General features: G+C 39.3%; 1 protein-coding gene across 2 annotated transcripts in view; it reads right to left on the bottom strand.

Annotated features, from left to right (window-relative positions):
* Nucleotides 1-12,186, bottom strand: part of LOC126376537 (oxidative stress-induced growth inhibitor 1-like) — a 67,101-nt gene that overhangs the window by 3,559 nt on the left and 51,356 nt on the right. For both annotated transcript variants that reach the window (XM_050023999.1, XM_050023998.1), the window contains exons 4-6: nt 11,114-11,213; nt 1,791-1,874; nt 938-1,126 (exon numbers count right to left, since the gene is read on the bottom strand). In XM_050023999.1, coding sequence (XP_049879956.1) covers nt 938-1,126; nt 1,791-1,874; nt 11,114-11,213 — 373 coding nt within the window. The remainder of the gene's footprint in view (nt 1-937; nt 1,127-1,790; nt 1,875-11,113; nt 11,214-12,186) is intronic.

The following is a 12,186-nucleotide window of genomic DNA, read 5'->3' as shown; positions in this document are numbered from 1 at the left end:
TTTCTACACTTTCACTGACACTGGACATCGGTCTTTGCCCTTTCATTCATATTAAGATCATAATAGTATGATGATCATAGTAGTGTGTTAATTGTACATAATTTTAATTTTGAGTTCTGTTTATTTATTTTAGTTTTATTTAATTGAATTTTTGTTTTGTTTTATATTTTTCAAATATTTTTGTTCTGTAACTGTTTTGTTTATGGTGTAAATAAAGTATTTATTCGTTTCTTAATAGTATGATAATTGGTATTGATATTACGGATTACAGTACGTACATAACATAACAAATACTTTATTGCACAAACAGGAAAAAAACAAATACAAAACAAAAGAGAAATAGAATTAGTACAGTAGGCGGCCTTATTGCTAAGTAGCAATCTCTTCCAGGCAACCTTTAAGTATAGGAGACGTGCGTGGAGGAGGTACGTGCAGTCTGAACCACAAACTCCTACGAACTAACTTGCAAATCGCAACGTTTCACTTGATATTAACTCAGTATCACGAGCTGAATCACCCCCCCTCAGTATTCGGTGCGGGTCACTAACACCTTGTATATTGCGATTACTCTAACTCGTAACCGGCGAGCATGTATGAGAATTTTGTTAAGAGTGAGGAAGGGGAAGTGGTTTGTCAGGATCATAGTATGTGGAATTTCGTGGTAGAGGCTACGGGAAGTAGGCGTAATGCATACATACATACACATACATAAACTCACGCCTATTTCCCACCGGGGTAAGCAGAGACTATAGAATGCCATTTGCTTCGATCCTGACACACTTCTCTGCTTCCTCCACATTCATCAATCGCTTTATATACGCACGCCGGTTCAGAGTAGATCGTATTGAACCTTTTCTAAGGATATCTCTAATAAAGCGCGATGTGTGTGTGTGTGTGTGTTTAAAAGGCGTAATGTTACATTGGTATATGTACCGACCTGTAATCCACAAGCGTGCACGTAGCGGCGACAGTACTTGGCGACGGCCCGCGCGGAGAGGCGGCCGGCGCCGGCGGCGGCGTGCGGCGGCAGCGCCAGCCAGGCGCCCGGCGACAGCGTGCGCACGCTCGGCGGAAACGTGTGCCACGCGCCGCCCGGCGGACCGCGCCCTAGCACTATGTGGTCTATCTGGAATTGGCAATAAAATCTAATGACATTTTTTAATGAAAGATACTATAATAACGCAAGGGAGATTTTTATACTCCTGTCTTCTACTTCCGTGCAAAAATTGGTAGAAATTTTATCTATTATTATAAATTATTTTGTAACACGGTTTAGTTATTTATCTTAAAATTGCTTTTTTCTTATATTTTTAGTCTTGTTTAAATAACTCTGATTAAAGTCTAAAAATGTTTAGTCTACTTTGAATTGAAGAGTGGTAACAATGCAAAAAGTGTACCTATCTTTGAACATAGAGTAAATCTTTAATATTTTTTTAAAATAGGGTTAAATTGATACCCACTTGTCTAGATTGGCTTATTCTGCAAAAGACGGGTGTCGGTGCCGCATTGACCTTCGTCTTCAGCAGTGAGATGGTGGTGACGTCATGAATGTAGTCAAGCCAGATTCAATGGTTCTCAGACTGACGAGAAACATTTTCTACTGTAGAAAATTATTAATTAATACCTAAACTGGCGGCGACAACAAAGTACAGCTATTTGATCCTTTAACGTAGTTAATAATTAATACGAAACTTGATGAGTGGTATAAACATCAAAGCGACCATCATAGCTAGCCGTTAGTTTAGACGCTATCGAATATAATCGGAATCAAGTTCAAAAAAAAACTATACCTGTTTTTCTATGTCGAACTTCCATTCGATGAGCGAGTCTGCTTGTATGCCGAGATCTGCACACGGCCTGAGAAGATTGTCCATCTGAAACGACACAAAAACAAAATGAAACAAGTGCCCACATTAATAGGGATCTATGTTGCTGGAGAACCAACTTGCTGAACGAGGCACCATTGACTCGGGCTCCAAGAATTATTAACGTAATTAATAATGAAGTTGACATAGTTCTCTGTGCTCTGAGTGAATTCATAAAGATATCATGATAGATGTGGTGTTATTGGAAATGTTTCTGTAACAATATTTGCATGTTATTGTTGATAGCTGATAAGGAGGGACCTTTATGAGCATCCATCTATTAATGTACCCTTTTCAAAAGCAAATAAAGAGTATTTCTATTTCTATCATTGTTTATTAGTTATAGGTTGTAGATATTGTACTGTACTAGTTATGGTCTTCACTATCGCATTGGGGTACACCTGTAATGATAGTGATAAGTGTGTTATAAATAAATAAATAAATGTTATTCCCCTGTTATAGAATAAAGAAAGTGGAAGTGTATTGATTTTAAAGTAGTATCTTAAAGACAGATTAAAAAAGAAAAAAAGAAAGAGAGGAAGGGGTAGACCTAGGACAACATTAATGAAACAAATCAAAGGGAAGGTCGTGTCGTGTCATATTAGGAGGTGAAGGATTTGGCGAAGACAAGTGCGCAGCTCTTAAATAATGAATGAGTGAATAAGAATTTATTTCGGATTTGAAATCCATAGATGTTAGTAAGTACAAAGTAACTTAAACCTAATGTTAGTAACAGGTACATAAAACAAACAAAAACAACAAAAATATGATAAATTTATCAGACCCGATTTTACCGGCGGACACCATATCCCGGCTTGACTGGTATAATAATTATGGAGAGGAATAAAATAAATAAATAATGAGAAAGCCAGACAGATTACTTTATAATAAGAACTCAAAAATGTCGTAATTTTCTTTTGTGGAAATTTTATTTTATTATTATTTAAATATCACCACGTAAGCGCCGTTTTATGCTTTATGAAATTAATGTAGATAAATCGAGGTTTTACTTAAGATTATCACATCTGGTTTTCACTATATAGCGACGTTGATACCTAATATGTCTATTTCCTTATCATATTAGCAACATTGAGGGGCCGGTCTCAACGGCTGATTGATTACCAAGAGCAATAGGTCATTTTGTACCACGCCTCAAACGCTAACGATATACTAATGAGTAGTATCAACAGAAGTTTAGCATACAATGGAGTGACGTTGTGAGTTCGCGACGATTGACGATTTGCGGGTAAACATGATTTTTACGAGTTTTCGGAAAGTATCAACACAGTTAATGAAACAGGACTTAGTCCAGTTCTTTAAAATACTTTTAAATTATTCAGAAAATAAATTTAAAGCTAAAGTCCCATGTTGATGCCACTTTCTAAAGATTACCTAACATAAGCTCACGGTTATACCCCAAGGGAGTAGTCAAAGGTACATTTTATCGCAAGCCGAACTAAGTAACCGAGTTTCCTGTTAGCCCAACATGATAGGTGGTGAGCCGTATCGCCGTCATGATTACTTAAATGTAAAAGGAAGCTCTATGCAAAATTGCAGCTAAATATGTCAGTCAGTATTTCCTTTTATATTATGTATTTAGCCTTATTATACCGATTGTATATACATAAAAACTGGTTATAACAAACATTCGCAATTCATTGATGTAGTTGTTGCGTTTTTATACGATTCAAAGACCTCAAAGTTGATTTATTTACTGCCAAGGCCGTGGGCAGAAAAAACCTGGTCAAGCGTGAATTGCACTTTTATACGGATGGTTCTTTTCAAATACGTATAATAGAGTGTTGGCGAAGGATGGAGGGTATAAGCTGGACTGAAATGGTGTCAAATGAAAAAGTGCTGGAAAGAGTTGAAGAAAAGAGAACCATATTGAAGACTATAGAGAACCGGAGAGCCGATACGACACGATTCATTTATAACAAACATTATAGAAGGAAAAATTTAAGGGAAGAGAGGAAGGGGTAGACCTAGGATAACATTTATGAAACAAATAAAAGAGAAGGTGCAGGTTGTGTCGTATCGGGAGGTGAAGGTTTTGGCGGGAAGAAGAGAGGAATGGCGATTACTCCACCGACGACGAGCGCAGCTCTTGAATAGAGAGAGAGATAATAGAATGACTGTATCATAATGTAATCAGCCTCTGTAGTCTAGTGGTTAGAGAGTTAGGCTCACGATTTGGAGGTCCAGGTTCGATTCCCGATGGGGACATTGTCGAAATCACTTTGTGAGATTATCCTCTGTTTAGTAAAGCCATTGCAGGCTTGACTCAATTGTCCGAAAAATTAAGATAACTTAAAAAACACCTCCATCAACCGCAGTGGAGCAGCGTGGTGGAGTATGCCGCAATGGGAACGTATTATAGGCTGTTTAAGTATGTGTGTGTCTGTTATATGACTATCATCTGAATACAGAACCTTAAAGGTATGGTCAAAGAACAAAAAACTAAGGTTGCGAAACGAGTCGGGCGAGACAGACATTGTGAATTATGTCTTCGATTATTTTTAACATTATTTTTTACATCAGATTATTTTTTTAAATCTTTTTAAGACATGACAAGGCGAAAAAAAAACGCTTATTGCCTGTATTTCTTTTGATAGTTATTTTTGAAATTGAAGATGTTATTAACACATAATAAGATATTAGGCAGCTAAATTACTCAATTGTATAAAAATATTTTATGTTTATTTCCTAAGAAGAACGTCTAGGGCCCTGTGCCGAGGTTTTTCTTGCAGCTTCTTTTCCCCGGCTATACAGGTTGTGTGAAGCTGCAGTAGTTTTAGGCGGACGAGACGTTCGTTATGTAAAAAATAACGATTCAAAGCGTAACTATGTTACCTAATGAATAAAGATATTGCTGATTTTGAATTTGTTTATAAACTCGACAAATAGAATTTACTAGCAAATCGTTCAAGGCTAAAGAGTCCGTAGCGATACCATTAACGTGCGTGGATTGTTGCGCATATGCGGTGCGGACAGGCGAGTGCCATTTCTGTACGTAATTGATTGCGGAAATATTATGTCTCCTTTGGATTTTAACACGAGTCCTTTCCGTGTTATATATATTAATATGAACCTGTATTTAGATAATCATTGATAATAATAAAAATGAAAACGTTTCATAAATTTTACGTGCAATATGGATAGTAGGATCAACGCGCACGTTGTTTTTTTTTTTGCTATCTGATTTAAATACTTATATTATAAATGCAAAAGCAATTCCATCTGTCAATCTGACTGTCCGTAACGTTTTAAATTTTAATAGTAGTATATTTCTGCCTTGATAAACATTAATTAATTGACTGGATAAGTTGATATTTTTGCGTAAACCTTAGTAGATGTCTTCGTAGATGTTGTATGCCAGAGGAAGAATAAGGTAGGATTAACCTCGAAGAAATGAAGTTTTTGCGTAGCGTCTGCGGTGTTAAATTGAATGATAGAGTGAGAAACAAGTGTGATTAGAGAGAGATGTGGGGTAAAACCAGATGGTGACTAAGATTTAGATGGGAATGTTAAGTTGGTTTGGACACGTAGAGCGGATGAAGGATAATAGGATTACGAAAACGGTATATAAAGGGAACGTTGGTGGTAGGGCTGGCAGAGGAAGACCTAGAAGGACGTACATTGACCAAATTGGAGATTAGAAAAAGTTTAGTACGATCTACTCTGAACCGGCGTGCGTGTATGAAGCGATTAATGAGTCTGGAGGAAGCAAGAGAAGTGTGTCAGGATCGAATCAAATGGAATTGCATAGTCTCTGCTTACCCCGGGGGGAAATAGGCGTGAGTTTAAGTTAGTAGATCAATTAGGCATACGCGAGTGTAAGGCGATTCTCACACTGCCCCGCATGATGCAGCGTAGCGCGTGGATGCGTGTTGAAAACACGCACAGTCTAACACACAGAAAATGCATCCGCGTGAACGCGCGTGGATAAATTTTCTGTGTGTTAGACACGCATCCACGCGCTCATGCGGGGCAGTGTGAGAATCGCCTTACTCGAGTCGATTGTAAGCAGCGTCCACCATGTGTCACGCACGACTTAAAAGTTATTGTTGCTATCCGGTTCGTTATCTTGTCTTCAAAATTCGTTGACCTACGATTGATTGCAATTACTTAATAGGTATTTATGCGAATTTATTATGGGTACCCACTATCTTTCCGTTCGCGATTTCCACAATATAACATGTACAGTCATGAGCAATATAATGTACCCACTTCAGGACTCTGTCGCACTAACATATTTGACATTTAGCGAGACTTACTGTTCAATTTGTCAAAAAAGTTGTCATAATGTGACAAGGTACCAAAATGTATACATATTAATGGTCGTGACCGTAAGTATTACTTGGGATATAACAAATATAGCAATTGGTAACTTGTCCTTACTAGAGATGCCACGAATATTCGGCAACTATTCGGTATTCGGCCTATTCGGCCACTTTTTTGCTATTCGGTATTCGGCCGAATAGTACGTACTATTCGGCCGAATACCGAATAGCAAATCATGTAGAAAAAGACACGTTGTTTTGCTGAAAATTATGTATTTATTTCCAAATTACAACATTTTAGTACTTAAAATTAATCAGTGGTAAGTTGTGATAAATAAAAACGAGCTTTTCAGCATTTTTTGGTAACAAACGATTGCGCTTTTCATCGTAAACGTTACCAGCCTCAGAAAATAACCTCTCACTATAAACTTCTTAGCGAAATAGTAATTATATTTCAATTTACGTATTATTTATATTTATTTTGTACACTAGCAAAGCAAGCGCTCCGTGACGCGATTTACTCGCAATTGAATCAAATACAAACAATGTTTGCCTGCACCCAACAACGCGCGCAAACAGGTTGTGACTTGTCTTATTCCAGCTAACGCGCCCCCACCAAGCGTGTACTTCGCGCCGAATATTCGGCGGCCGAATATTCGACGCTTCGGCCGACAGCGTTGCCGAATATTCGGTATTCGTTATTCGGCCAATTCACTATTCGTGGCATCTCTAGTCCTTACCAAACAAAGGATAATCTCACAAAGTGATTTCGACAATGTCCCCATCGGGAATCGAACCCGGTCCAGATCGTGAGCCTAACGCTCTAACCACTAGACCACGGAGGCTGTTACGTCTATACTAATACGTCTATAATATTACTTAGTGTAGATTTTTTATTCACGAGTGACCTCTATAATCTGTTTCCATTGTCATAATATTATTTTACATTCTTAAATCATAAAAATGGGTACCTATCTCTATTATTTTTATCAATGAAAAAGCGTAGTGCATAGTAATTGTAGTTAATTAGATACAAAAATATTTTTTTTATTTTATAATTAGCAATTAGCGAACGTTGATAGCAACAGTGTTATGTTTATCTTGTTCTGTAGTTCATCAACCGGGTGAGAGCCCTCAGCGCTTCCCATTTGCGTCAATTACATAACAGGCGGGCTAAAACGGCCACATTGAAGCAATTCATCTAAGAAAGCAATATTGCAATTTGAAATTTGCGCATATAAAAGAAAGTGCGCAATGCAAACAAATGTCAAATAGCAATACCTATTGCTTTCATAGATGAATTGCGTCGATATGGCCATTTTAACCCCCCTGTCCTACTAAAGCTCAAAATACAGAGAACCAATATAGGTAGCAACATAATTCAGAAGATTTGACAGGTCTGGTTTTTTACAGAAGCGACTGCCTGGTATGTGCCCAGCAGTGGGACGTCTCACAGTCTCACAAAGTGATTTCGACGATGTCCACTTCGGGAATCGAACCCGGACCTCCAGATCGTGAGCCTAACGCTCTAACCACTAGACCCCGGGGCTGTTCAACATTATGACACAATTATAAATTATCACGCCACACCTATAGGGGTCATTGGCTATCAGTTATCGTTATCAACAATGGTGGCTGATACATATACCTACTGTGATGACACAGTGACAATTTATCGCTGTAATGCGCGACAATCACAGTGACTTGTGTTTTCTGAAGCCATTTTACAACATGGATATACCGGGTGTTAGTGACATCGTAACGAATACTGAGAGGGATGATTCAGACCATGATTCTGAGTTAATATCTAGTGGAATTTTCCGTCGCAAAATTCATGAAATTTTGAGTTTTGTTTTTATTTATTTTCAATTCCATATTGTGTTTTTAGCTGCATAGAACCCAAATTTCAATAAAAAAAACAATAATGACAAATTATCGAAAATTTTCGATGTAATGGAGACAACAGCTGCTCGAACGGGTCAACGGCCACACGCACCGAGCCGCGCGCCCCGCTCCGCACGCCCCGCTCCGCGCGCCCCGCTCCGCACGCCCCGCTCCGCGCGCCCCGCGCCGCACGCCGGCGGCGGCGCGGCGGCGGCGCGGCCTACAAAGTAGGCACTACGAACCGATCCTATTTCTTTCTCTGTCTATCGTAAATTTATAAATTTATTTTATTCTTATTCTTAAATGGACGGATAATCAACAGGCATAAAATTTATGGAATACACGTCAATTTTAAGCAGAAATCTAAAACAACCGACAGAATTAAGTTGACAGCACACGTCAAACGGTTTGCATACCAGCGAGATACCTTTTTGATTCGACCGGGTTATTCATTCATTTACTCATAGGAATCGGGGCCATTATCTACCTAAACAGTTGAAACAGTAAATAATTGTATTCTTTGTTGTCATTAGAATAACTAACAACCAACTAACACAACCACCACAGATTAGGTAATTAGTTACCTACTATGTCAACCATCCACCAACTTAGTATGTAAGTACCTACGCAAAACCTCGCTACACAAAAATCGAGCGAGATCGCGTCTAGAATTGGGCGGACACTCCGCCAGAGTGTTGCCTATCGATATTCTATCGATACCTAGTTAAAAAAAACCAATAGTAGGTACCTATCGATAGATCTTTTAGATCAATACCCATTATTATTACAAAGCAAGACCTATCGTTACTATCGCTAGTATCGATCTAAATGTACTATCACTACTTTCGATAGTTTAGACAATTTTCAAGTTCAACAATTGATAATCTACCTATCGATAGTTCGGCAACTCCGCCGCGTAGGCAATGTCGGCATGTTCAAAGAAAAAACTTGTCCGAGAGGAGTGATCTTATTTTTCTTGTTACATGTTGGTACCGAGGTACTAAGTACTAAGTTATTCGTGGTTTTAAATCTCATTGTTAAATCATCAGTAAAGAACTAATTAAACCTATCCTGTTCTGTGTACAATATTCATGTAACGGCTACGTGCTTACATAAGTACCTAGTAGACGGGAGCAACGACTTAACGTACCTTCCGAAGCACGGATCATTTTACTTTCGGACAATCAGGTGATCAGCCTGTAACGTCCCAACCAAAGGCCTTATAAACAGATTTTTGTGATATGTCCCCACCGGAATACGAACCCGGACCCTCCGCATCCCATCGCTCAACCACTGGACCACATAGGCCAAGAAGGTTCTAAGACATAATTAAAGAATCCTGGGACGCAAGACCTCCGAGTTAGGGCTTGTTTGATCTGTCTTGATGGATACTCGGACGTGAATAGCCTCACGGATCAAGGGCAACGCGCGCCAATAAAGTAGGCATTACGAACAGATACTAGGTATTTCTTTGAGTTGATAGGTATCAAGTGAAGTTTCCTGTCGCCAAATTCATAAAAAAATTAGATTTTTTTCAGTCCCATATTGTGTTTTAAGCTGCATAGAACGCACATTTAAAATAAACAAATAAAAATTACTAATTATTAAATTTTATCAATGTCATCAATAATAATAATAACGTATCTACAACTTCAGCTATGCGCAGGTGAATAGCCGGCGCACGGGTCAAGGGCAACGCTCGCCAATAAAGTAGGCATACGAACAGATACTATTTCTTTCTCTGTCACTTGCACCATAAACATACTTCTCTCTCTCTGTCTAGTCGTCGGCTCGACTCAGCCGCGGCCGGTGCGTCGTCGGCGCCCTTAGTCGGCGCCTTTGATGCTTTGCGCTAACGCCGCCGCGCGCTTCCGCTCAGTCGAATACTAAGCTTGACCCGAATCGCGTGATGTTTTTCGAGGATATTTTTTTCGTGTTTGTGAGTGTTTGTTTCATTCTGTAAATGAGTAGTGTCGACTATGATGATAGATCATAGACCATTTACTGCGCAAAAGTATGGAAGATTGTTGATGTTTATTAAAGAGCAAGGTGTTGTGTTTGTGAGTGCGTGTGATACCTACCTACCGCGGAGGAAACGCGATGTTGCATACCTACGTGACGTGACATGTTCTAGGGTACCTACCTAGGTACTTCATCCGAAGGAATAACAATTAAGGTAAGGCAAGAGTAGGGTTTTTATTGTTAATAAGTTAGGAACGTTTTAATAACTGGTAGGTAGGTACCGTGCGTGAAAAATCGTGGCAGTAGGTGTTCTACTTCAACAAACAACATTTTTAAACGTTGAACCACTAAGCATCTAAATACAAGAGAATGAAAACTCCTACCTAGATATCAACATCGTATCACGCACGCGTAACGTAGCCGCGCGTAAGTTTAGCGTCTGTGTGGCGCGTTGTTCGACTTACATTGCGGCACAGTAAAAATTGAAAATCTTAATTAAACATTTGCGACAAGAAAAACACCCACCATCATTTTTAGTACAATAAAATAGGCGTTCCATTTTTTTTTTCGTTACGATGTCACTAACACCCTGTATATATATTTTTTAATTTAACTTATTGTAGATTTGCCGCAGATGGCATTAACTACTCGGCCGGACAAATGGGGAGCGCTGAGGACTCTCACCCGGTACAAAATTTAAGGCAACAGGCCTGGGGGTGCTCAGTTGGGTGCGAACCTCGGCTCAGGCGTCGTCTGAGAGGAGTTGATAGCCTAGTGGGTTGATAGCGATGAGCGCTGAATGAGGGAAATCGTCGTCCACGCCGGCGGGGTCTGACGTAAATACTGGTTTAGCTTTAAAAAATACACTATAAACTTTACGTGTGCCTAAAATTGCCCTCGATTTCTCTGGGATCCCATCATCAGATCATGACATGCTGACAATGAGACCAGCTGGGCACCATACCCTTTTGAATAAAAAAAATAATTTTCCAAATCGGTCCCGGCGTCTTCGAGTAATCGGGGAACATACATAAAATCCTCTTTTCTTCGAAGTCGGTTAAAACGCGGTTACGTGGTTTTCACTGTTCACGTTTATGTATGTTATGGTTAACATCTTACCAGTAGAGGTATGGGGTTCTGGCTGCGTCCCTCCAAACCCTCTGCGAGTTCTATGAGGTCTGTCTCGTACAAGTTCTTCCCTGGCTGGAGATGTGACAGTCTGTAAGTTACAAAATCAACACATTAACATTCTGTGTTCCGTGCTTCGGAGGGCACGTTAAGCAGTCGGTTCCGGTTATTTACTATACTATTTAAGCAGGAAAGAAAGAAAGAAAGAAAGAAAGAAAGAAAGAAAGAAAGAAAGAAAGAAAGAAAGAAAGAAAGAAAGAAAGAAAGAAAGAAAGAAAGAAAGAAAGAAAGAAATAATCTATCTATCAGTATATTTTACCCAAGTGTTATTTAAGACCACTGCCAGACGTGAATTTGACACACTTTAAACCCTTTTAGGGTTTCAGTGTCGTAATGTATGAATTTCATATAATTGTAACCGATCCGACCAATTTGACCTTACAAACGCACTAGTCTCCTACGATTTTTGAAAATTCCCCTCGATTTCTCTGGTCTGCCAATCAGACCCTGACTTCCTTATCTTGGGACCACCTTGGCAATATCTCCTTTCGAACAAAAAAAGAATTATCGAAATCGGTTCATACACGACGAAGTTATCCTCGAACAAACATAAAAAAATACATTCGAATTGAGAACCCCCTCCTTTTTTGAAGTCGGTAAAAAAAAGAAATGATTTATTATAACATGTATGTATGAAAGTAAGATGATCCGCGCTTCGGAAGGCACGTTAAGCCGTTGGTCCCGGTTACTACTTACTGGTGTAAGTTAGTAGTCGTTACATCAGCCATGTCAGGGGCCTTTGGCGGCTCAATAGTAACCCTGACACCAGGGTTGATGGGGTTGGTAATCCACCTCACAATCCACATGATAGAAGAAGAGAATAACATGTATCGCTTCACAAGTCAAGACTACAGGCTTCTAAACTTTCCAATCGCTTTTTAACGTTTTGTGAGTTGTGATACGGCATTCGTAATCTAGTAGTTATGGCGTTGGGTTCATGATCTGGAGATCAGGGCCACTTTGTGAGCCCGTCATTTGTTTGGTAAGGACATTGCAGGCTTGAA

This window comes from Pectinophora gossypiella, chromosome 21 (assembly GCF_024362695.1).
Source record: "Pectinophora gossypiella chromosome 21, ilPecGoss1.1, whole genome shotgun sequence".
In the NCBI taxonomy this organism is placed as follows: Eukaryota; Metazoa; Arthropoda; class Insecta; order Lepidoptera; family Gelechiidae; genus Pectinophora; species Pectinophora gossypiella.
Note: the sequence above shows the minus strand (reverse complement) of the source record. Positions and strands in the feature narration are given on the sequence as shown.